This window comes from Chelonoidis abingdonii, chromosome 2 (genome assembly GCF_003597395.2).
Source record: "Chelonoidis abingdonii isolate Lonesome George chromosome 2, CheloAbing_2.0, whole genome shotgun sequence".
Lineage (NCBI taxonomy): Eukaryota > Metazoa > Chordata > Testudines > Testudinidae > Chelonoidis > Chelonoidis abingdonii.
Genome location: NC_133770.1, coordinates 243,824,233 through 243,850,876, shown reverse-complemented (window position 1 = coordinate 243,850,876; position 26,644 = coordinate 243,824,233). Strand labels below are relative to the sequence as shown.

The window sequence follows — 26,644 nt, the reverse complement described above, 5'->3', positions numbered from 1 at the left end:
AGAACTAATGAGAGTGTGCTGCACTGCCTTGTGGGAGAACTGGATTCATTTCCTAGTTCTTATCTCTCCTTTCCTAGGCAGGTATGTTGTTGCTACAGGGGCAGTTTGATCAGCCTGTGGCAGGGTGAAACTGCCTCCCACCACTCAACCACCTTTGTAGATAGTTAAGGAGCAGCACTGCTTGGTCCGTCTCACTTCCTCTTTGGCTGGAAGGAAGGTAAAAATATATGTATGGGTTGCAGGGGTGGGATTCCTCTGGGCTCTGACAGAAAACAGTTACGTTAGGAGAATGTTATGGTTGTGAAACCCTCTCAATTTAATTGTCAGTCTTCCAAGATCTAATTCTGAACAGTGCATAAAAATCCTAATTATGGACAGTAACTTGATATTGTTTCCTCTCGTGGGCTCCCGGTAGTATGTTCTCCAGATCTAGGTTCAGTGGTAGATTTACAGTCCCTGTGTTCAGGGGAACATGGTTTGCTCCCTCTCTAATCTGTTGAGGGCACCTGATGCCCCAAAGGAAGCAGCAGATCTATGCTAAGGGAATGGAGGGCAGTAGGGAAGCTACACATAAAGGGGTTTAGCAACAGGCATGCTACATGTACAGGTGCTGTGGATGACATTGAGAATGTCTGCCAGTGATCCCATTGGCAGTTCAGCTCCACGTTATCCCCAGCACTCCACTCTGCCTATAAGATACAGTCAGGCCCTATGTTAGCAGTGTGGTAAATTTGTTTTGGAAAGCTTATCTAGGCTCCAACCTGTGTCAGTTGAGAAGAAGCTAACAAAAAACAGAAAAAGAAGAAATCCAGCTTGCATAATATAACTTAACATATAGTCTTGTTTTCTTCAGTGGCAGGAGTTTAGTAGTAACATTATTACTAATGTGACAGACGCGTTTGCAGTATATCAGGTCAGGTCTAGGCTCCTGTCTTCTGGAGAGGTAGTAAAGAAACTAAGGGCTTGTCCTTCACTACCACGTTACATTGATGCAACTGCATTGATGCAGCTCCGCCGCTGTAGCGCATCTGGTGAAGATGCAGTATGCTGACAGAAGAATCTTTTCCTGTTGGCATATTTACTCCCCCTCAACATCATGGTGCAGTGCAGGCACTGCTTTAAGTCAATGTAACTTACATTGCTCAAAGAGGTGGCTTTTTCACATCACTGAGCAATGTAACTTACATCGACTTAAGTGGTAGTGTAGACAAGCCCTAAGAGCTAAAATAAGTCCAGCAGCCTGGGGGAAAAATCTCATCATGCTGCTTGAAGAAGCAGTGTTCTTTCTGCCAGCAGCAAGTCATTCTTATAATACAGTACACTGGTTCTCAACTTTTACCATACCATAATCCCATGTTACAGCAGTAAAAAGTTTTAGGTCCCCCTATCTCATGATCCTTGAAGACTAGTCTGGTGGTCATGACTCCCTTAGATCTGATTGCAGGCTCCCAGGTCTAACACATAGGAAAGTTGTATCTCTACCAAATGTTTGTTTCCCTAGAGCAATCTTTTTAAGCACCGTAGCAATGTTTCCTCTCTTGAGATGGAGTCATTCTGAAGATTTTTCATCTCCATACATACGTTAAAAAGGGAGCCTGAGAAAATGTTTGTTCTCTAGGGCAGTATTTCAGTGTGCCTCACCAGTGGGGGTAATAGTGGAAGATGTAATATAAACAGAACTCAGGAGTTTCTTCCCACCATGTCATCCAAGCTTACTCAGACTAGGTTAGACAATATGGTGGTAAAAATACTTGAGCTCGCTCTGCCTATACTACAGCTTCTACCAACACCAGTGGGGTTATGCTGCTGGGGAATTATGGATTCCAATTTTTTGAGTGCAGATTCAGCCATAGGGAGGAGATGGTGCTTGCAGCATTTTTATTGAGGAGACACATGATCTGCACTTTTGGGATGGAAGCAGAGTGGATTGCTTGTGCAGAGTAGACACAGGCAGAATGGCTCAGGAGGCCACTCCAGCACAACAATCTGAAGCAGCCATCACTGCCGCTTTGCAAAGGTACGGTGTATTGCTTCCAGGACTGATAGTCTGGCTTTCCTCAGTGTGGATCAAATGAGTCTCTTAAATTTCTGTGTAGCTTTACATGGGCACAGTGACCTGCACAGCAGTGCCTCCCTTGGGCCATGACTAGGTCATGTAGTTTGTCTCTGGGAGGCAGGGATGACACAAGCAGGAGCCAGGGAGGAGATGTGGCCTTCGTCACATCTCCAGCCCACTGGCCATGCTAGCTTCAGGCCATGGAGCCCTGCTAGTTGTATTAGCTGGCCTCTCCCAACCCGATGCTCGAGAGAGCACTGGATCTGTAGTGTAGCTGGCCCTGAGGCAGAGTGCTAAAAAAGAGAGAGATTCCCTGCTCTGTACTCACCTCACCAATCCTATCTCTCACAGAGAAAACCAGAATTTGACTCTGGGGATGGGATCAGGGAGTTGCAATATTTTAATTTTAACCAGCTTTTATTTCTGCTGCTTCATTGCTTCCAAAGAGGTCCGTTCATTGTAGGTGACATTAATGTGAGACAGCTGCACTGAAGATGACTTACTGATGCATGGAATTCTTGTTAAACTCCCTATCATGGTGAAGTTAATAAACAGTAAAGAGAGGAGTGAAAGGGGAGTTGGAAATGTTAGCATCTCTAGTTTCCATTTTGTGGTTATGCTCCAGATTCATAGCAATCTCATTCTGTTGTAACACAGAATACTGAACACAAACCTACCTATTGATGTCAAATGGCCTATTAATTTAAACAGGTATCTGTTGCCTTCTTTTCAATGTGTGTATGCTATTCTTTGCTGCATGATGTTGTCATAAACAGCAGGAGTTAATAGAACAGAAGTACTTTATATCTCTTTTGACTGTAAAGTTGACTGTAGCAAGTTCAGTAAGCCTGACTGTCACCTGATCAGAGAACCAATCAGGGGACAGGATACTTTCAAATCTGGAGGAAGGGAAGTTTTTGTGTGTGCTGTATCAGAGGGGTAGCCGTGTTAGTCTGGATCTCTAAAAGCAGCAGAGAATCCTGTGCCACCCTATAGACTAACAGACGTTTTGGAGCATGAGCTTTCATGGGTGAATACCCACTGAGTCAGATGCATTTAGTGAAAATTTCCAGGGGCAGGTATATATATGCTAGCAAGCAAGCTAGAGATAACGAGGTTAGTTCAATCAGGGAGGATGAGGCCCTGTTCTAGCAGCTGAGGTGTGAAAACCAAGAGAGGAGAAACTGTTCTTCGCTGCAAGCCATTCACAGTCTTTGTTCAATCTTGAGTGATGGTGCAAATTTGCAGATGAACTGAAGCTCAGCAGTGTCTTTTGAAGTCTGATCCTGAAGTTTTTTTGCTGCAGGATGGCCACATTAAGGTCTGCTATAGTGTGGCCAGGGAGGTTGAAGTGCTCTCCTACAGGTTTTTTATATTGCCATTCCTAATACTGATTTGTGTCCATTTACTTTTCCATAGAGACTGTCCAGTTTGGCCGATGTACATAGCAGAGGGGCATTGCTGGCATATAGGCATATATACATTGATGGACGTGCAGGTGAATGAACAGTGATGGTGTGGTTGATCTGGTTAGGTCCTGTGTGATGGTGTCGCTATGAGATATGTGGGCAGAGTTGGCATCGAGGTTGTTGCATGGATGGTCCCTGAGCTAGAGTTACTTTGGTGCGGTATTCAGTTGCTGTGTAATCGTTTAGGTGGCAGGTTGTCTGTGGGTGAGATGGCCTGCCACCCAGGCCTGTGAAAGTGTGGGATCAATTGTCCAGGATGGGTTGTAGATCCTGATGATGCGTTGGAGGGTTTAAGCTAGGGGCTGTATGTGATGGCCATGGAGTCCCTGTTGGTTTCTTTCTTGGGTTGTCTTGCAGTAGGAGGCTTCTGGGTACACGTCTGGCTCTGTGGATCTGTTTCCTTATTTCCTCGTTGGGTATTGTAGTTTTGAGAATGCTTGGTGGAGATTTGTAGGTGTTGTCTCTGTCTGAGGGTAGAGCAGATGCGGTTGTATCTCAGTGCTTGGCTGTAGACAATGGATCGTGTGATGTCCCGGGATGGAAGCTGGAGGCATGAAGGTAGGCATAGCGGTCGGTAGGTTTTCGATATAGTGTGGTGTTAATGTGACCATCACTTATTTGCACCGTGGTGTCTAGAAAGGAGACCTCCCGTGTAGAATGGTCCAGGCTGAGGTTGATGGTGGGGTGGAAGCTGTTGAATCGTGGTGGAATTTTTCCAGAGTCTTGTCCCATGGGTCCAGATGTGAAGACGTCATCATGTAGCGTAGTTAGAGAAGGGGCGTGATGGAGGAGAGCGAGGAAGCGTTGTTCCAGGTCAGCCATAAAATATGGCAATGTGGGCCATGCGGGTGCCCATAGCAGTGCACTGATCTGGAGAACATATGTCATCAAACTTGAAATAGTTGTGTGTGAGTATAAGGCACAGACTCAGCCAGCCAGTTGTGCTGTGGCATCATCAGGCTACTGTTCCTGACACGCTGTTTTCCATCTGTGTGGATGGTTTGTGTAGAGAGCCTCTACACTCATGGTGGCTAGGATGGTGTTTTCTGGGAGGTGACCAATGTATTGTAGTTTCCTTCAGGAAGTCAGTGGTGCCACAGAGATAGCTGGGGTGCTGGTGGCATAGGGTCTGAGTAGAGAGTCCACATATCCAGACACTACAGTGAGAGTGCCAATGCCCGAAATGATGGGCGTCCAGGATTTCTGGGTTTGTGGATCTTGAGGTAGATGAGAATAACCCTGGTCAGGGCTCGAGAGTATGTTGATTTGTTCCAGTGTTAGTGTAGGGAGTGTCCTGAGTAGATGGTGCAGTTTTAGTATATTCCTCGTGGGATCTGAGGAAGTGGCCTGTAGAATTTGGTATTGGAGAGTTGTCTGGCAGCCTCTTTTTGGTAGTCAGCCACTGTTCATGATGACAACAGCACCTCCTTATCAGCCTCTTTGATGATAATGTCAGAGTGGTTTCTGAGGCTGTGGATGGCATTGCGTTCTGCACGACTTAGGTTATGAGGCAAGCGATATTGTTTTTCTAGTATTTCTGCTGTGCACGTCAGCGGAAGCATTCAATGATAGGTCCAGACTGTCATTTCAACCCTCAGGAGGATCCATGTGGAGTTCTTGTGCTGCTGGTGGAGGGTCCCTGTATCAGTGCACTGTTCAGTGTTGTCCTGGAAGTATTCTTTTGTGTGTGCTGTTAGTTTTTGGTGGTGGTTCTCTCTGGGTTCTGAGAGTGACCAGATGTGCAACCAGGTTTCTCTCCAATCTCTCCGATACAGGATCTTATAAGTTTAAAAAGTAGTACTAGGAGATAAGGTGAGTCAGGCTTATTTGTTTCTTTATTTGCAAATTGCATTTGGCTGGAAGGATTTTAATTGTGCATTTGGCTGGAGGATTTTAATGTACTTGTATACTTAGGCTGGAGGGTATCCAGTGTCAGTAGCTGAAAGACCCTGTACCTATTCCATTTTAAATTTAACAAGATAATTTTTACTGTTTTTCTTCTTTAATTAAAAGTTGGTTGTTAAGAACCTGATGTTTTTTATTCTGGTAGACCCCAGAGGACTGGGTCTGGATCACCAGGGACGTGGTGGAGAGAAGGAGGAGGGAAGGTGAATTTCTTCTCTTGTTGATTCAAGGTTTGAATCACAGTAATCTTCCAGGGAAACCCAGGGAGGGAGCCTGGAGAGGCAACAGTGGGGGAAAGGATTTACTTTCTTGTGTTAAGATCCAGAGGGTCTGGGTCTTGGGGCCCCGTCAAGGTGGGGACCACAGGTACCAGGCACGGAATTCTGGTTGGTGCAGCGCTACAGGTTCTAATCGGTAATGGAGCTTAGAGGAATGCATGCGGTACTGGGCCATCTTTTGGACGCCAAGTTCAGAGGGGGATTTGTCCATGACAGATGTGAATGAAACCCAAACCATAGAAATCCTGTGGTGTTCAAGTGTGGAAGGAGATGACAGCTGAAGAAAGACAGCCTGCGCTCGCATCTTCCTTCCATTGTGATCTGCCTGACTTCATTAATAGTCCTCTATGCTGGAGCTGGTACCCCATAGCTGAAGAGGTGTGACTGGAAGAATAATCAGAACAGCTGCTCTGCATGGTGTGTTCCCTCTCAGGAAGCAGAACTTACGATGTAGTCTGCATTAAAGTAGTGCTACCTAAGCTGCATAGTTTCCCCTTCAGGGCCCTAATAGAACATGAAGAAGTGTGATACAGCATGGCAGAAGGCAGCATAAGGGTTAGCAGGGGGCCTTATTCCCTGCCAAGGGAGGAAGGTTGCTTTAGATTAACTAGAACAGCTGTGGCCAATTAGAGCACCTGACTCCAGTTAGAGCACCTGACTCCAGTCATTGATATAACCCTGCTTAGTCAGACAGGGTGTGGTAGTGAAGGAGAAAGGTGGATTGGAGCAGAGTGCAGATTGCAGAAGAGAAGAGTTGTCCAGAGAGAAATAGAAGGTTTGGAGGAGTGCTGCGGTGGATTGGGAAGCCCAACAGAAACCCTAGGTAAGGGGCACCAGGCTTGATAGAAGAGAGGTGAGAAGCCCTTCACAAGCTGACGGGTATGAGAGGGAAGTACCCCAGGGGAAGAAACCGCTAGTCAAGTGGTTCACCACAACCCCAGGGCCCCTGGGTTGGGACCTGGAGTAGAGGGCGGGCCCAGGTCCCTCCCTCTCCACTCCCCTCCTCCAAGGACACTAGGGGAATGATTAAGAACTGGTTCAGAGGCAAGCAATAGCGCCGTGAACCTACCCCAGAGAAGACAGAGCGCGAGACCCAGCAGAACAGTATCGGCAATTTGCCACAAGAGAAAGAGCAGGTAGGAGGAGATGGAGGCCAGAGAATGATAGCTGTGTAGGGCAAAGAGGGTTCTGCGAATGCTGCAGGGGAGGCAGGGAGACCCAGATAAGCTAAAATCCTCAGGATAGGACTCTGTCATTGTCATAAATCTCAGCCTTTTGGGAAAATACGTTACCCTGCCTTTTGGCCATTTCAGTCTACTGCCATCCCTGCCTCCCAGAGACAAACTACATGACCTAGTCATGGCCCAAAGGTAGTACTCCTGTGGGGGCCACTGTGCCCACATAAAGCTGTATGGAAATTTAAGAGATCCATTTGATCCACACATTGAGGAAAGCCAGACTATCAGTCTTTGAGCTGATTGTGAGATGGAACACAGGCTGTTGGTAAGCTGGGACTTGTGTCTCCACGTTCACATAGAAATCTGGAACATTACAATTGTGAGAGCCTTAAGAATGCCTTATCTTTGAAATTCTGTGTTTGTTCATGTTTTCAAAATAGGAGTGAGTTGTTAAATACCCAGCGTTAGACCCACTGGCCTCCTCAAAATAGCTATCTACTGACTCTAGCAACTTATAATGGAAATTGGAGTAAATTAATCCCAATCTGGCGTAATATTATAAAATTACAGTAGTTGTCTTTTGACAGTTTTACAGCTTCCTCCACAAAATCTGATTTTGACTGCTGGCTAGATATTGGGTTAGATTGGCCTATTCCAGCATGTGAGTTCTTAAGCTGAAGGCTAGATGGTGCCATTTAGGCACTCCACTGGCCCTGGGGAACTTGTGGAAGGATTGTGTCTCATGGCATTTTGTTTTAAATCTGACTAATCAAACGTTAAAGAGAGAGAAGGTAGGTGAGCTAATATCTTTTATTGGACCAATTTCTGTTGGTGAGAGAGACAAGTTTTCAAGCTACGCAAAGTTCTCCTTCAGGTCTGGGAAAGGTACCAAGTGTCCAGCTAAATACAAGATCAAATAGTTTAGCATAAGTAGTTAGCACACATTTTAAGGAAACTATATGGGGTATCATCAAACAACTACAACCCATACTTGATGATAATCTCATCCTGAATAAAATCTTTCCTGCACTCCCACTTTTGGCCTTCAAACAACCTCCCAACCTCTCTAAGTTCATCGTCAGAAGCAAGCTCCCTGCAGACCAGGACACACCAACTCAGAGTGGCACCAGACCCCACCAGAATGACAGATGCAAAACTTAGAGACATATCTCCACTGTTACTGTGATCAGTACCCACCACAACACATACCTATCACAACAGGGGGTGTACCTCATCCAGTGCACTAAATGCCCCAATAACAACCATGTGGATGAAACCAGACAATCACTGCATTTGTAGATGAACTCACCCAGGTAAATGATAAAAGACAAACACACCATATCACCTGTGAGTGAACGCTTTTCACTCTTTATCTCATTCTCAAAGGAAGCCTCCAGAACACTTGGAAAAGAGGAGTTTGGGAGCTTAAATTCTTAACTGGGCTAGACACAAAAAATCATGATCTTAATAAAGACTCTGGATTTATGTCTTATTACAAGAGTCTGTAACCCACTAACCTTCCTTTTTTTCCTATGACTACAGGAGTGTTAATGAGCCACCTCACTGTGAATGGTCCCTTCTCTCTCTCTCTCTCTCTCTAATATCCTGGGACCCTCGCTACAACAACAATGAATAATCAAAAGTTAAACATGTTTGCTAATCTGAGCCCAGTCCCTGGTGAAATAGTGCTGACATCTTTATTGTTGATTTTTTGGCCTGTAGCTGGTAATGTTTATTCATAGGGAGGTTTAGTACTGGAAGAACCTGTTTCAAGTGAAAATGAAGGTGCTCAAGCAGAGCTGTGTGGGCAGGTTTGTCGAGTACCTCTCCATGTGTGTTTAGCTTTGGTCAATTCAAACAGCTACTCTTTTAAAATGGAAATGTTTCTTCACAAAACTCTTTAATACTTTCTGTAAAAATATATTTGTGCTGGACTTATTTTTTTCTTTCTTTCCTTTTTTTTTAAACTGTGCCAGCCAGGGGAAAACAAAGGCTGGAATGGCCAAAATGTTGGGTTTCCTGAGCCAACGAGTAACAGTGAGTATTACTTCTTATATTCATTCAGATTTAACTTTTAGGCACTTTTCTATTGGGTATTTGATTAATTAAATCAACTAAAATGAATTATCTAGTCATTATGGACATTTTAGTTAGTCTTTTTTATCAGAAATTGTCTGAAAAGTTTTCTGTGGTGTATCTGCCTTACAAGTATAGACATGGCAGTGTTCTATACCAGTGACTCTCAAACTTTTTTTACTGGTGACTCCTTTCACATAGCAAGTCTCTGAGTGTGACCCCCCCGCCCTTGCAAATTAAAAACACTTTTTTAATATATTTAACGCCATTATAAATGCTGAAGGCAAAGCAGGGTTTGGGGTGGAAATTGCCATCCTCTGACCCCCCATATTATAATTTTGTGAGCCCCTCAGGGGTCCCGGCCCCCAGTTTGAAAACCCCTGTGCTATACTATAGCGAGAGCAAAATGGCATATTCTTTGTTTAAAAATGGAGTGGATTTTCATGCTTATTTTGAAATGCGTTAATTATATAGTGAGGCATTGTCTTCAAAAGAGAGAGTTTTTTCTGAACTCAGGTTAGCTCATACATGGTAATTAACATGACATAGAACCCTGGTGAAGACAAAGGGCTTGTCTACACTACCATGTTTTGTTGATGAAACTTATGTCGACGCCCAGAAGTCAACAAAACAAAAATCGCCAAAGGGTGTTCACACTTGCTCCCTCTCTCGACAGATTATGTCCACACTGGGGACACCATCATCGACAGGGTGAGCAATGCACTGTGGATATGTATCCCACAGTGCAGTGTTGTGGGAAGAAAGAGCTGATCGCTGTGCGAGTTCTCCCACAGCCCTATCAGCTGCCGAGAGCAGCATCATGAGTAGCTCTGTGAGCTCTCTGTGCTAAGGAATGGCAAAGCAGTACAGCAGGCTTCTCCCCATCCACCCCCTCCCCCCCCACAGCATCAGTCTGCCTCCTCCTGTGTTCCTAGTGCAGGACAGAACAGGAGCATTCCAATGATTTGCTCTTTGTTTATTCCCCAAACGGAGCAGCATACAGATACTTCCTGGAGCTTTGAAAGGGGAGGGGCACATGCCTCAGGGCAGCAGAGATTAAAACACTGAGCAGAACGATCAGGGCAGGCATTGTGGGATACTGGCGTAAGCCAGTTCTGTCGACAAAACAATCAGCAGTGTCTACACTGGCTCTTTGTCGACAGTAAAGGGAGAGGAAAAGACAAAAGTCTCTCATAGGGGTGGAAGTGTTTTTGTCACCAACGCTGGGCATTTTTCACGACAAAAGTCACATTGTAGGGTGTACGCTCTTCCTGTTTTGTCACCAAAAGGCAGTTTTTGGCAACAGAACTTGGTAGTGTAGACAAGGCCATAGTAGTTGTAATTTTCACAGTAGCCGATTGAGGTAAACTCTAAGTTGCTTCCAGCGTTTACCTGTGTAGCCTGCAGGCCTGTTTCCCCAGCCCAGGAAAGACACTCTGCCATGCCCAAGTCTTTTTCAGGACACAGTTTTATAAACATAAAAGTTAGGCAAAACATCAAAACAAAAAGCACTTCCTTTGCCCACGATCAGCCACAACACCCAGTGGCCTTTCCCCTTGTCTCTCTCAGTGCTGAATGGAGGACTCACCCTTCCCTTCAATACTAATGCTTCAGAGCCTACTGCAGGAGCCCATCTCCCACCTGCAGCTCCTCCTCAACTGAACTACTTACTGGCTTGTATTATCACTTGCCTCCAGCCCAGCTGGGTCTGATCATTGAACAGGGCTGACTGCCCCCAGGCTCTTGGCTATTAAAGGGGCAGACCAGCCTGTTAGCACATGTGAAAACTACAGACTGCCTTGTCCTCATTAGGATCTTACCCCACGTTAAGCTATGTCTACATTACAGACCTTACAATGGCACAGCTGTACCCCTGCAGATGCGCTGCTGTAAGGTCTCCTGTGTTGCTGCTCTATGCTGGCGCAAGAGAGCTCTCCCACTGGCATATTTAAACGTGGGGTCTGTGTCCACAGTGGGTCATGGGAAATGGAGCACTAATTGGTTACAGCTGCTGCTGGGTGGCAGCCTGGAGATGTCAGTTGACTGGTAGCGGTTCTAGACCCATGAGGCCTTGCGTTTTGTTGAGATACTGCACAGATGAGCACACTAGAAGTGCATAGAGACACAGAGAGAAAGACAGAATCTCGTTTAAGTTAGGCAGGGAAATAAAGGGATGTTTCGAATCTGGCTGCATAGGAGAACTTGAATAATTGTTTTAATATTTCTACAAGAGCCTCTGGTGCCCCTCGCATTGAACAGTGGAACTACTTCAAAAAGCAGTGTTCGTTGGGGGTGGTGCACAAGAGATCTCCTACAAGGGTGACATTGTTGTCCTAGTCTATATAAGGGAGTACATCCCCCAAGCAGCCCTCTTCCACCATCACAGAGAGTGACCAGAACTCACCTTCGTGACCTGCAGACTAGACATCCCTTTGACCCTACTTCAGAGTTCATTGTAAACAGTTAATTTATAGTGTTATAGGTAGTGAAAATAGCCCTTTCGCTGTTCCAGAAAGCCTCTGTCCCTCATGGGTGCTATATTGAATACCAGAGTTTCATTGAGAGGTATGCTTCTTGCCCAGCAATTATACCAGGGACCGACATTCGTAGCCGGTGTTTTCTGCACTCTGTCCACTCTCACTTGGATGAATGGCTCCTAATGACCACTGTCAGCAGACTCCGTCCTCAGTGATCCAATAGATGTACAGCCACTTACAATTACTGAGATTTTTAATCAACGGGGAAAAATTCATACATCAGCCTACACAAAGGATCATCACAGCAGTTCTGGACTCCACTTAGGACATAGCCTTGCTCCCAGAGGAGAGGTTTTACAAGGTATGAGACTTCTTGGCAACTCTCAGGGAACACTGGTACAGACCAAACAATTTTGCCTAAAACTATTAGGCCTAATGGCCTTATCGACCTATATCACAACATTTGAGAGGCACATGCCAAATGTACGCAGCCTTCTAAGGAGACTGACTCCTCGAGTGCTCCCACAGCTTTACTGGTAGGAGAACAGAGACAATGTCCTCTGAGGTACCCTTTTATCCTACCATCCCTACAATCACTATTACCACCATTGCCTCTAGTCAGGGCTAGTGTATGCATTGCCAAGATCTCCAAATGCTTTGCCTTCTGAACACTTCTGGGGTCCGGATTCTGTGTCTTCTGATGTGTTGCTGCTGGACTGGAGCTCAGATAGCTCAGATTTTGCTTGTCCTTGCAGCATCATGTAGTATAGGTGCTTACACTCAATACCATGTCCGTGTACTATATCAACAAGCAAGGAGGAATGCATTCCTGGCCTGTATCTGTGGAGAGAGGAAAACTTTGACTGTGCATGTTTAGCCTGGTCTATAGTTTTAGGTTTTTTGAAACAATTACTTACCCCAAGGTGAGGGTTTATACCTACTTTAATCTATAACAGTTCATCCCCCTAGATCGACTACATTACAGAGCTTAGCAATAGAAGGGGGACCCCATGGTGCACAACAGGGATTACATAGTGCTCTTTCTACAGTAATTACTTTTGTAACCAATCAAACAATGCACACGTTGTAGTCAGTAAAGGAGAGAGACAAAATACAGAATGCATAGTATTTGCATTACTCACACCATACCTTTTGAAAAAACCTGAAGTATTAGTCATTATCATCCTCACCACCAGCGGTCATCATCATTAAAGCACTGGTATCCAGATCTTCTGCAGCTGGCCAGAAAACCATTATGCTGCCTCTATCTCCAGACCTCCTGTCTCAACAGCAAGAAAGGATTCTGCATTGCAACCAAGTGGGCATTCCACCTTGCAGCATAGAGGATAACTGCTGACTAATTTTTCTGCTTTCAGAGGGTTCAAGCCTTTTTCTTGCCATCCAGTAAAGACTCCATCCCGAAATGCTATAAAGCAACATGGAAATGGTTTACTGTATATGATATACTATACTTCACTAGTAAAGGATTTCCCCCATCTTGAGCTGGGGCCCTGCAGTATCAGAGTACCTTCTTTAAGTTTCAAGGCTTACCTATATCGTCTCTAAAATCCATAGGCAGAAGTATCCGCTCATCAGATTTATGTTAAGGACAAACCCATCTTCTAACACTACAGTCTCCAGATTCTGTAAGGGTGTGTCTATGCTGCAGCTAGGAGAGAGCCTCCCAGCTGGGGTAGACCACCTCACACTAGCTCCACCTGACTAGCACACTCAAAAATGTGGTGTGGAGATTGTGGCTTGGACAGCAATTTTGCTTTCAGGCCTACCTAGTCCCCTGAGTCTGAGCTTGTGTGGCTAGAGCCACAGCATCCACACTGCTATTTTTAGCACACTAGCTTGAGTGAAGATAGCCTGGCTGAGAGTTTTTGTCCCAGCTGCAGTGTAAACATACCCTAAGAGCATGATAAATGTGTTTTTCATCCCTTAGGACGCTTTCTACTTTGTGGGACCTCAATCTTGTCCTACTGAGGCAGATGGACCCCCCTTTTATGAGCTTCTTGCTCAAGCCTCTCTTAACTATCTAGCAATCAAAATATCCTTCTTGAGAGCAATTGCATCCGCTACAAAGGTGAATGAGCATAATGCTGTGATGGCCCCTCCATCTTATACTATACTCCATCTTATACCATAAAGGCCATAGGTCACTCCATCCCAGCTTCTTGCCTAAGATGGTCTCAGATTTCCACCTATCTCAATATATTCCCTACCTGTGTTCTTCCTTAGAGCACCATTCCTACCCAAGAGAAACTGATTTCTATACACTAGAAGCAAGGAATTCTGTTTTTACCTGGAAAAGACCAAGCCATTTCAGTGGTTATTTGTACCATCTGGGGAGAGATGTCAGGAAGAACCCATTTACAACCACTGTTGTGTTGCACAGAGGCAAATTTTAAAGAACAGTCTTCTTTGAGTTTTGAGGGCCTTTGTCTATTCCCATTACACACCTTCCCCTTTACATTGGAATTCTGTATAAAATCAGGACTTTGCAGTTAGGGAGAAGGAGCTGAGGTAGTTGGAGAGGTGTGCTCCCTTTATGTAGAGTAGGTGATGAGCCCACTCCTGCGAATTCACTCTCCCCAACAGACTCAGCTTTTTAAGTCAATGGCATGTGCCATTGACAGTTCCACAGCTCAATGCCGTCTCCCTACAAGTGTCAATGTACAGAGGCGATTCTTGAAGAACAGTAACTAGTACATAATCTCTTTTTTGCAATATCAGCACCATTTTTTTAAAAATATATGGTGGTAAAATAATAGTTTTAATATAGGATGGGTTAAAGAGAACAAGAGAAGCATTTTCCTCATTCCCAAATCCTCATTTTAATGGAGTGAGGCTAGAGAGAACACCAGTATATTAGGCAGGGTGGCCACCCCAGTTGTATTTGTAATGAAGTTAAAGCATCACACAACATCAAAACATTGCAGAAAATGGAACTCTACATCACTGTCATATGACATAGATAGCATAAAAACTAATGTGTCTGGGCACTGTAAGAGTCTAAAGTGGGCCCTGAGGTGTTTGTGTACCTCCTTGCTGCCCTCATTCATCTTCATAGCAATTCTCTAACAGGTGAGCAGCTACTCTTCCAGCTAAGCTTGGGCCCTAGTTGGCGAAAATGCAGAGTCTTTGGTGGATTACGTTTTAGCTTCCTTTTGCATGCTAGTGTTCCTTCTCTTTCTTTGTCTGCTCGACGTGCAGCGTTTTCTTCTGAAACCATATAGACTAAAACTAGAATAGCAAAGTGAAGTTATCTGTTTTGTTAAAGAAACAATAGTAAATTGTTTACAAGAGAGCAACAGATTTTATTACTTTCCAACTATATCTTGTGTGGGTTGTCACTGGAAAATACCCTCCTCTCTATTTCCTATAACATACCCACTTACTACACCTTCTGCATCCCCCAGGACTGGTACCCAGAAACTGACCAGTTACCCCTTTCCCTCTTCCCAGATATTAAATACTCCAACAACCATCTTTGTGGCAAACTTTTCAACCCTACTTCCTCCTAACTGATAGCACTATCAGTCATTCTTTATACATCATAAAGAAGCAAAAAAAGGTACAAACCATTTTTCCCTAGGAAAGGTGTTCCACTTTTTCAAAGAGGCTAAACAAAAGTCCCTTCTCCAGTTTATGGGTGTTGTCCAAATGAAAATTGAAGAACCACAACTACCTCATGGAAAAGATTATGTTTATAAACAGTTCCACCTATGTGTAAAATATTTACTGTTATTTTTCTTCCTTAATCTTTTATTACTAAGGACTCTTGCATGAAATCAGGATCTTTGTTCCTTGGAAGTACATCTGCTCCTGCTGTTTGTTCACCATCTGAAATCATAATCATCTGTTTGTGACAGAGTAATCATCTTCTCAGTAACTAATTGTGATGTCACAAACAGATGATTATGATTTCAGGTGGTGAACAAGCAGCAGGAGCAGATGAACTCCAAAGGAACAAAGATATTTGATCTAATGCAATTCTTCTGAGTAAAAAATAAGCCAAGAGAAAAATAGAGTGAGTGAGTGAGTCAGAGTAGTGTCTTAAATCCAAGGTTAAAAGGAACAGTACTATTTCCATCTATATTGCACAGAATAGGATTGGGAACATTGGCAATTGCCTTCACATTATTAAGTATCTTTTGTGTTGTTGCTTACACATAATCCCTAATATCACATAGAAATAATCCCTATTGATAGAAAATGTATAGCTAAATTATAGGGAAAGTATTTGTTCTTTTACTTCATCTTGACATTTTTTGTAAAAGCATAGCACAATAAATTAAGACGGATTTTCATGAAATTTTGTGTGCTTATAGATCTTGGCCTCAAAGAAGAAACACCATATACACCACTACCCCACTATAACGTGGTCGGGGGGGGGGGGGGGGGGCAAAAATCCCTAGCGCATTATAGCTGAAACCCCGTTATATCGGGGTAAGGGCGGCAGGGCTCTGGCGGTGATTTAAAGAGCTTCAGGCTCCAGCCACTGCAGGGACCCCCAGACCCTTTAAATCGCTGGTGGAGCCCTGCTTCCACAGCCCCGGGGTAGGGGCGGAAGGGCTCCAGTGGGATTTAAAGGGCCCAGGGCTCCCTGCAGCAGCCAGAGCCCTGGACCTTTTAAAGTGCTGCCGGAGCCCTGCTAATACCACGCTATATGCGAACCTGTGTTATATCGGGTCGCGTTATAGTGGGGTAGAGGTGTACTGTATAGCAGTATTTTCCTTCTTTCTTGTAATTCCCTATTTTTTTTTTTTTTCATCCAAGGAATGTTAATGGAGCTCTTTTGTGGCTAACTTAACACCTGTACATTTCCATGGATGATGATAACCAAAGTCTATTCACAGTTTATTGGATAAAGTGTCTATTTTCTATTTCAGATTTGTTAAATTCAGATCTGATAGCATTATATTTTTTATTTTCAATATTCTGTATCATTTTCTGTGTGCCTCAAGTGCATAATTTACACTGGATGATATTTTTGTATCAATTAATTATTGCTGTTTCTTGGACTTTTGGTTAAGTAAAATATAAGTAGATCTTACATCAATCTACTCTGCCAAGTGGTAGATTGATAATTTAATAACTCTTTTAAGTATACATTTACCTCAGATTCTACACTACTATTCCATGGTCATTCTGAGTCAAAGACACAATAAGATGAGTTGATTACATTGCAGAAAGCATTTGAGGTGGCACAGCTCAGAGAACAAGGACTCTCCAGCTGCTTTTGTAGCACAGGTGCTGCCAGATGAGCATTATAACATTACTGAACACTCCAAGGTGTCAGTCCCACCAGCTGAGCCTGTCGACAGGAACTGGAGTCTCTTGCAGTAGTTTGGTATGCCATCAAGTGCTCAGGTAACAATTCGGTGCGTACAGAAGTGTCACTAATTTTGAGACGAGGCTCCCTTGATAGCTGAGGCAGTATTGCTATCTTAACCAAGGCTTTATTCAAGTTCTCCATTCTCTCCTCCAAGCTCTTTCCTTACTTCAGACATCTTGCTTCCCAGAACTTCCTCTCCCCCACTGATTTCATCCGCACTCATAACTTTACTGAGCTTTTGTCTTAACTCCAACTATCTCTCCATCCTCATCTGCTAGACTTATTCATTCTTCTCTCTCACATGTAGATCATGCCCTTTATTTCATCATCACAACTCCCACTCTCCTCTTTTCTACTCTGGTAATGAATGATCTTGCCTATGCAGGCCACTCTTTGGTTACACTGAAGCACTGACTCATTGCTTCACCCCTCGGAAATCACTGTCTTATTGCTCTTCCAAGCATCTGAACTGTCAGCCCTCTATCCTGATTTGGTATCACTCCCTGATTTGTTGACCCATCTACTTTTGTTAATAACAGCTCTTTCCTGTCCTCTGCCTTATGTTATCTCCCTTCAAAACTCACACGCTAGCCTTGATCATTCTTAAGTTCTATTGGTACACTGAACTACTATGCAGACCCTCAAATGGACAAGTCATTGCTTCAGAAAATGCTATGTGTCCTGAATCCATGTCCACTAGAGTGTTTAATTAGATATTCTGTAGAAATTCCCTTTGTTTTTTTTTTCCTGTTTGCTCTTTATATTAAAAATACCAAAGACTTGTTTTTCATGAGTTCTCATTCCCCAAATGGAGAGGGGAAGGTGTTGAAACTTTCACAAAGAGCTTTTCTCTCAAGTGTGCGTCAAGAGTTTGAGTTAAATAATAAAAACAAAAACAACATAAACAGAATTTTAAAATGTCTCACTAAAAATTATCCCCTTCTCCACTGCTCAGGTTTCAGCCTTGTCTCTTCTGGTGTCATAATTCTAGTAGTTCTCCAGTTGTGCAGAGAATCTTCCAGCAATATCAGGGAACTCCAGACTTGATGTTAATAATGTAAAAAAAAGACAAACCAAAACAATTTTTTTTCTTCTCTTATTCAGCCGTAAAGAAGCAAATAATATACTTAGGGCTTGGCTACACTTGCAAGTTGCAGCGCTGGTGAGGGGGTTACAGCGCTGCAACTTATTCGGTGTCCACACTTACAAAGCTCAGCCAGCGCTGCAACTCCCTGGCTGCAGCGCTGGCTGTACTCCTGGTCTGCTACGGGTGTAGCGAATCCAGCGCTGGTGATGCAGCGTGCTCATCAGGATGTGGACACTCATCAGCGTGTTATTGAGCCTGCGAGGTATAAGAGGTTCCAGAATTCCTGTCTACAAAAAACCGGAAGGTACTCCCCGAGCACCAAACCAGCTGCTCTTTGCCTCCAGCTGGACGAGCAGAGCAGAGGCTTTGAATGTCACAGCTGTTTGCTGAGAAGACAAACAGTCAGGCGGCGGGGAGGGAGTCCGTTGGAGAGCTGGCTTATCTGTCTGAAGCCTTTTTACATTTAAGAGTGATTTGAAGAGGGGTGGGAAATGGCCATGAATTTGCAAGGCAGTAGCTCAGTGTCTGCTCCAAAAATCCGCTCTCTCTTTCTCCCCGATGCTCCCTGTCACACGCACCCCACCCCCCTCTTTTGAAAAGCACGTTGCAGCCACTTGAACGCTGGGATAGTTGCCCACAATGCACCACTCCCAACAGCGCTGCAAATGTGGCCACACTGCAGCGCTGGTAGCTGTGAGTGTGGCCACACTGCAGTGCTGTTCCTACACAGCTGTACGACCACAGCTGTAACTCCCAGCGCTGCACATTTCCAAGTGTAGCCATACCCTTATATTTTAACATGGGTGTTGTGAGGTTAAACAAGCTGTTTTTTTAATGGGGCGGGCGCCACATAACATCACTTTATTTAACCTCACATAACTAAGATCTTTTAATGGATGGCACTATGTAAGTACAAAGTTTTATTTTTAGTGCCTGTATATTAGTGATTGGTAGCCTGTAAGCTGCCTCAGACAGATGCATTAGTTAAATAATGCTGGTCTCTAGGCCAGTATTCCTGCTTCCGAAGTCCAAGGTGATATGTAGACTATTGCTGAGTACATAATGGTTTTACCTATTCCATTGTTTTACTAATGTTTTCTAAAGTAGTGACACTTAAAAGCTATTTCTAACATAGAATTTTGTCAGGTTTTTACCATTTTAATGGTAATACTTAAATTACTCATTCTCGTTACTAAAATAGCCACCCTTATTTTTCGAATTTCTCCAAGGCTTTTTGGTGGAATTGGATTTATGATGGGCCAGATGCTAAGAGATGTTGAGCAGCTGCAGCTCCTGTGGAAATTCCTGTGAATCTGCAGTGATCAACACCTTACAGGATCTGGTCTACTGTGAATTGCTTCATGGTGAAGTAATTTAATGCCAGATTCTGATACCCTCACTCACATTGCAAAATACCTTACTTTGCAGTTAGTCCTGTTGATTTTAGTGGGACTAATCAAGAAATAAGGTATTCCTCAGCATGAGTAAGTGTGGCAGAATCTTGGTCTGAAAAATAAACTGTTTAGTGGTTATTGCTGGCTGATTTTATTGAGTTCCCAAGTACTGATCATACCTCACATAACCTATCTTTGATTGAAAGAAGATTATTAATTTCAAATGATCAGTTTATTTTATAAGATAAACAGATTGCATGTAGGGCTAAATCATGGCCCTGTAGACATGGCAGCCTACAGGAGTAAGGCACACACTTCTACTGGCTGTACAGATCGCAGTGAAGGGAGCAAGGCATGTTCCACTGAAGTGTTCTGGGGATGAGGGAGGAAGTGGGCGAAGCCTTGGCCCCTCCCAACACACCAACTATTGTAGCTTTCCGGTTGCTTCAGGTGCAGTAGAACAGTGCTCTGCCCCTTGTTCAGGGAAAAGCTATGACTCCAAGTCACTGAAACAAGAAAAGACTGAAAACTGTGGGGGAAAAGGAGTATTCTGACAGTCCTGAACGGGAGGAGAGAAAGAATTAGGTCTGGTTTGTTCAGAGCTGGATTGAGAGACAGTCCCATGTCTAGAGAACTATCTCCTGGAAGTCACATGACAACATCAGGTTTCATGTTCAGAAGTATGTTCCTAGACCTCGTGGTTGTGAAGAAAAGTTTGATAGCATGACCCACTGTAAGTGATGAAGAGACATTTTCCTGAATCTGCAGACAGCCCTGTGATGGCTTTAAGATGGTTAAGTGCCCTATTCATTTTATTGCATTGTTAGCTCAGGAACTGGCTGCCAGGGTGCCGTGTCAATACTACTGCAGCAGCGGCTATGTCTGTGGGAGGCTTGTTGTCACGATTGCTCTGCAGGAGTGAGGTTGGCGAGGGCCCTCACACACAGAATCCTTTGCTCTGATGGGTGAAGCCTGAATTCTTCTCTGGGAGGGAATCCCACACAGTGTGAAGACAAAGTAGGATGGGCCAGGGAGGAGGGTCCCCAACCTGTCCGAAGAGGAATGGTGGGTAAAAGTAAAGATGCCTCTTGCACTGGTGGCTCTGCCACTGCTACTCCAGGAAGGGATGGGAGCACAGCACAGAGGTAAGACTGGGGACTACTCAGGTAGAGATGTTACCCAGGCCCCTGCATTGCCTTAATCTTGCCATTTATATAATATTCCTCCATACCACTTTACAGTTTTCTACTATGTGATTGGCAGATGTAGACAAAAGATCATACACACCTGTATTTGATTGTAAGGTTAGAAGTCTCTTTAGAGATTACAATTTTAAGCAACTGCTAACAATTACCATTAAAGAATGGATTAAAATTGTTTTTCAAGTGTTAGTGATTATACTGCATAGCTAGTCTGCATATTTTCCTTACATGATTGCCCATGGGTGTAAATAATATGTTTGTGCACGGAAATTATTTATAGGTCTTTCATGAATGCACCTCTAGGTTATATGCAGCAGAAGGTGCACCACTGTTGATATATATGGTGAAATATAGTTCCTGAGACTCCTAATAATTGTCATATATTACTCTGCATCTTTGCTGTAACCTTTATGATTTACAGTTACATATGATTCTGTAATATGAGATTTGTATTGAATTTAGCATATGATAATTTTTTTCTTCATAGTCACATAAAAATCTAGATTTCGCAGAGGAATAATAAGATTATAAGAACTTTAAGTGAGCAAAGATCCACTCATACTGTGTGGACAACTCCTATCTAGAGATACGTCAGTAGATATCTCATTTGTTTGTATATCTAGTCTCCCAAATTTTATTAACAAAAGTGTGCATATGAAAGCAGTTTCTGGTATTTGTTTCTGAAGAGTTCTTATGCTTCTATAGTTCATTCCTCACTTGGTGTCATAATCGTCATCATGTAATATAATTTCCACAGCAACTAAATTGTGATATTCAGACAGAAGGTTATACATTCAGATTAGAAATAAGCAGCAGGCACAGAAAAATTTTATAGAAGGATCCTTAGTATTATTTTAAAAATAGGCAGTAAAACTTAAGAAACTATATTTCTTAGCACAGATGTTCCAAAAGAGATTTTTTAAAGTTTTCCGTGCTTCATCGGCAGCTGTTTAAAAGCAAGTTTTAATTAGTCTCATTAAACTTAAGTTTTAAAGTTGAAATCCCAACAGTTTAAATGTCTTAATAGGAATGTCCAAAATACTACATCATCTATTTTTTAAAAATAGTCAGTGATGGCAATAATATCTACCCCTGAGGTGTTCCATATGACTTAATTAATTATTACTTATAAAGCACTCTGAGAGCCTCAGCTGGAAGGTGTTATGTAAGTGAACAGTACTATTACTGTTATTAATTTACCATCTCCTTTATAACAATGTAGGTGGTTTATAAGAGCATTTGATATATCATGCTGAATATCTTTTTATTCATCATATGCCATATATTAGTTATTTTAACATTTAGAAAGTTTGGTAGTCTGGAAAAATTCCAAACTATTGTTCCAGACAGCAGTTAGATATTTGGGTGGATCATGTAAAAACATCGAAAAGGCTGAGAAAGCATGTGAAATGTTTGTTTTAAGTAATATTACATCAATGGAATAGACATCTGCAGTACTTGATTTAGTTTAAAATATTTTGTAAAAAAGTTAGCAATTGTGCTGTTTTTTCCAAAATAGATTCTTTTTCATAATGGTACCAGTGTGTTCTTTCACTTATATGATTGAATTAATCACCATTATTTCTCAAATGCATTTAGTGAAATTGGATTTACAATGGGTCAGATTTAGGAGGTGCTGAGTACTTGCCACTCTATTTTGTGATGATTGTTTCTTGGTTTATGTAGCCCAGTTTTACCTGACAGTAAACTGGGAGATACGCTATGCCTGTTTAAACCATTTAAACCCAGTATCCATTTTACAAAGCAATTTAAACAATGTGAGGTGAGATGAGATTTATCTGAAGTTGATGGAGTCACAGATGAAGGGTATATTATTAAAATACTGTATATAAAACACTGCTTTACACACATGCATATGGTGTTTTATACTTACAGGGTTGTATTCTAGATTGTCGTGCATGGATCTGTCCAGGGAGGAAGATGGTGCATGGAACCTCTTCCTGACCCTCTCCAACACTTCCATAGTATAGCCATTCAGAAGTCATGCAGTATATTGATCTGGGCCTCCAGTCCTGCAAGAGGTTGACACAGGTGCACACCCTTGTGCCTGTGCAGCACTCCACTGACTTCCCTGGAGATCTGTCCATGCAAAGTCAGTTGGAGGACTGGAGCCATAAGGCTCTCTAAGCTTTAGGCAAGGAGACAGGATGTAGTAATCAGCTGGATAAGGAATGTGTCTTGCTCTTTCCATTCATGTATGCACTCCCACTGTGCACCTGTTAGAGCCTGAATTGCTCTGATCTGAAGCAACGTTATGGAGCACTGTAGGGTTCTCTGTCAGCAGGCCACTTGAACTTTCTTGTCTGTGTTTGCCCTGCACAGGCAGTCAGGTTTGAGAATTGTAGCTTGGTTGCTGTGGCTCCGCACTTGCTCTTGTAGTGGCTCAGTGAGGGAGAAGCCAGAATTTGGGGTCCAGTCCTAATTTTACTCATGCAAGTAGTTCTGTTAGTGGGGCTTGTGTGAGTCTGTATACTTATGTGAATATGGTTTGCAAGGTCAGACAGTTGAACCACACATTACATCTCCTGTTGTGAAATTAATCACTGCAGTCACTAAACTATTTGCATTTTAACAATATAACCAAATACTTCATGAAACCTTTTCATGCCTTTAATCAGCGATATTAGATTGTGGTCTAATCATATGAGGTTTATAATGAGTTAAAAGTCAAACTGAGTAAAGCAATTACAAGACACACCTATAACCAGTTTGCTCAGATAGCAGTCTGAAACTTCAACAAGGAAGCATGTTCACCATTTATTTGAATGTAAGGATTTTAATTATAGCTTGTACACCTCTACCCCAATATAACGCAACCCTATATAACACGAATTCGGATATAACATGGTAAAGCAGTGCTCCTGGGGGCAGGGCTGCGCACTCTGGCGGATCAAAGTTTGATATAATGCGGTTTCACCTATAACACGGTAAGGTTTTTTTGGCTCCGAAGGACAGCGTTTTATCAGGGTAGAGGTGTATTTCGAATCTACTCCGGGGAGCAGACATCTTGTTTAAAAAGTAGCATTTGTGCCACTGAGATTAGGGAAACCCACAGTTTCAATTCTTCTTTAAGACTGTCCTGCAATCTTAAAATGACATTCAGATGCATTGCAAATAAAAAATAATCTATAAACTTTGAACCATAGCATTTTTCTTCTCATTGCTAAACTAGTTGCCGAACTGGTTTACCACTGTAAAATGGACTCCCTACTGCCAGGTGTCACAAATGTCATATTTTAGACAGTCTGACTGCTACCAACAGAAGGCTCCAATATGTTTGTTGTAATTTAATAAAACATTTTCATGTTCTTCACTACCTTTTAAACTATCTGCAAAATAGATATCATTTATTTTTCAAAACATAGCTTGACTGTACACTAAGACTGCCTCACTTAAACCCTGATCCTGAACAGTCTTGCACACATGAGAATCTCGGTTGATTTCCTCAAGTATGTCAAGTTATTCAGGTGCACGTGTGTGCAGGATTGGGACTTCATTGTCTAAAAAGATTATTTAAAATTCTGAAATGTAGTTATCAAGAGCAATTGTCCTTAACTACACGTCATTAGCGATATTGAAGGATTTTCCATAATTGCATGTGAATAAATTCTTTGGGTCTCTAATACATAGCATAATTCCTATGGTGTAAGTGGGTGATATACATTCACACTGAGCAAAGAATACATCTTCTCAAGTGCAAGTCAAAGATATTATTTACAATATATACTGTGTCACGGGTGTCCATAATGCTTAAAAAAAGAAGACAGTTTCCTTCACTGAAAGGTATGCGGCCTAAATAAGGCATGTTAGCACAGAAAATGACTACAAACAGACAATGATGTAGGAAGGAAGAAGATTACAACAAAATAAAGATTGTGTTGTTATTTTCTGTGGTGTGGCTATGTCTTGTTAGTTCTGACATCTAAGTACCTCATTTGTGCATGCCAGATGGTCTGTTAATGCTGAATTTCAAGCACAGTTTTAGAGGCCACATTTAGGACCTTTTAAAAAAAAAAAAATCCTTCCCTTTAATGTCCATTTAAAACCAGTTTTGGTTATAATCGGGTAGATTATGCATTCTGACTTGCAGTTACTACTGCAAAAGGCCCATTGCTTATAAGTATACAGTTTGTTTTCAGGTGGGAAGCATCTAAACTGATAATGGTATAGTTGTTGTCCATCTTTAACTCACTGCAAGTGTCATGAGAATGGTCTTTGCTTTCATTTTCAGCGCCAAAGGGAATTCTCCATCTCTCACCTGATGTTTATCAAGAGATGGAAGCAAGCCGCAACAAAGCAGCCCCTGGCACTGCTGGAAGCTATTTGTCATCCAAAGAAATGAGCCAGACTTCTAGCTCTTTCTTCAGCATATCTGCTGCTACTAATAGTACAGCTACAATTGCCAGGGAACTCCTTATGAATGGAACATCCCCGACTGCAGAAGCCATAGGTCTAAAAGGAATATCTCCTACTTCCCCCTGTTCTGCAGTGCAGCCTTCAAAACAGCTGGAGTATTTGGCAAGGATTCAAGGCTTTCAGGTATGGGAGGAGGAAAATGAAGCTCTTCAGCCAGAATCATAGCATTGCCATCTAGGATTTCCCTCTTGCCCTCTAGAGTATGACCACGCATGCCATTTATCTTGTAAAATTAGCAGGGACTCTAAGAAAGTTTCCGGATCAAGGGGATTCCCCCTTACACAGAGGAGGAGAATGTATATTGTGTATGTCTGTAGTACAAGTATGGGGTTGCAGCTGTGATTACAACTCAAGGAGACCGACCCAAGCCAGCTTTAACCTAGCTAGCTCACATACTGAAAACGTGAAACTGTGGCACCATGTGTTTCAGTGCAGGCCAGCCATGTGAGTAATTACCCAGGGTTCCAGATGGGCTTGCACAGCCTGCACCGAAGTGTGCGCTGCTAGGGTTTCACTTTTCCAGGACCCAAGCTAGCTAGCTAAGGAATGTCTGCTTGAGCTGCAGTCACAACCCGTGATTGCAGTATAGATATAATCTTAGCCCATCTTTCTCCCCATTTGTCCTCCTTAAACAATTATTAACTTAAAAGATGCTTTCCACTTCCCTTGCACTGCTTTGTGCGTCTCCTCCTCTCAGTGGACTCCTTCTGTTCTGATACTGGCTCTTCTCTTAGGACCTGGTCCAGCAAAGCACTTAAGCTTGTGCTTAATGTTAAGCATGTGAATAATGCCATTGATATCAGTGAGACTACTCACATACATAAAGTTAAGCACTTGTTTAAAGGCATTGCTGGATCGGGGCCCTTATGGTACTCCTAATAATTGGTGTTTTGCTTTCCTCTCTGCACATGCTACAAGTAGACTGAAGAATGAAGTGCTGATTGGAAGGTGTAACTTAACAGCGTGTCTGGTGTCAGAGCAGCATAGAGTGCTCTTGATGCCATGGCCAGTACTAGTGAAAGAATAACATAGGATTTACCATACTGGATCAGTTAACTAGTCCAAGTCTTATAACCTGTCTCCAGCAGTGGGCAATACCTTATACTTCATAGGCCAGTAAAAAACCTCCGTAATGCACCTAGCCATTTGTGCAGTGCTACAAAGAGGGGGAAGGAAGCTGCCTCATGATCACACTCAGAAAAATACATACATATGTGCAATAGTATATTTTAATGTGTTTCAGTATTGGAGGGTAGGACTGGCTGTCTGCTAAAATTCCATCGTTTTACTGTCGTGGTTTTTTTCTCCTCAGACTTACAAATTTGTTTTGTTTGATAACTTTGTTTCATATGATTTAGCTCATGTAGTATGATCATGTATTATCTGCTTAACTAAATTATGAAAATTAAAGGTTTCTATTAGAATTTTTGTATGCCCATGATTGGTTTTATTCACGCCCATGTAATTTACAGAGTATGCAGTTGCTTGTAATCATTTCAACAGGACCGCTAAAATTGGAGGCATAGTGTCAGGCACTGTGTTCCATAAATTGGCATAGATCCATTGACTTCAACAGAGCTACATCGATTTGCACCAACTGGAATGGGCCCATTGTTCTTAATGAAGAAAACACGCACTCCGATTCTGAACAATCCTCAGTATATAGCTTTAGATTAGTTTTTATTTCTTTTAATACAAGAAGAGGCAAAAATCTAAACCCCATTACAGTAGAATTAAATTA

At 42.7% G+C, this 26,644-nt stretch overlaps 1 protein-coding gene across 9 annotated transcripts in view; it reads left to right on the top strand.

The window, feature by feature from the left end:
- STAU2 (staufen double-stranded RNA binding protein 2) overlaps positions 1-26,644 on the top strand; it is a 234,245-nt gene that overhangs the window by 100,059 nt on the left and 107,542 nt on the right. For all 9 annotated transcript variants that reach the window (XM_032784756.2, XM_032784753.2, XM_032784754.2 and 6 more), the window contains 2 exons: positions 8,863-8,923; positions 24,719-25,026. In XM_032784756.2, the coding sequence (XP_032640647.1) occupies positions 8,863-8,923; positions 24,719-25,026 (369 nt within the window). The remainder of the gene's footprint in view (positions 1-8,862; positions 8,924-24,718; positions 25,027-26,644) is intronic.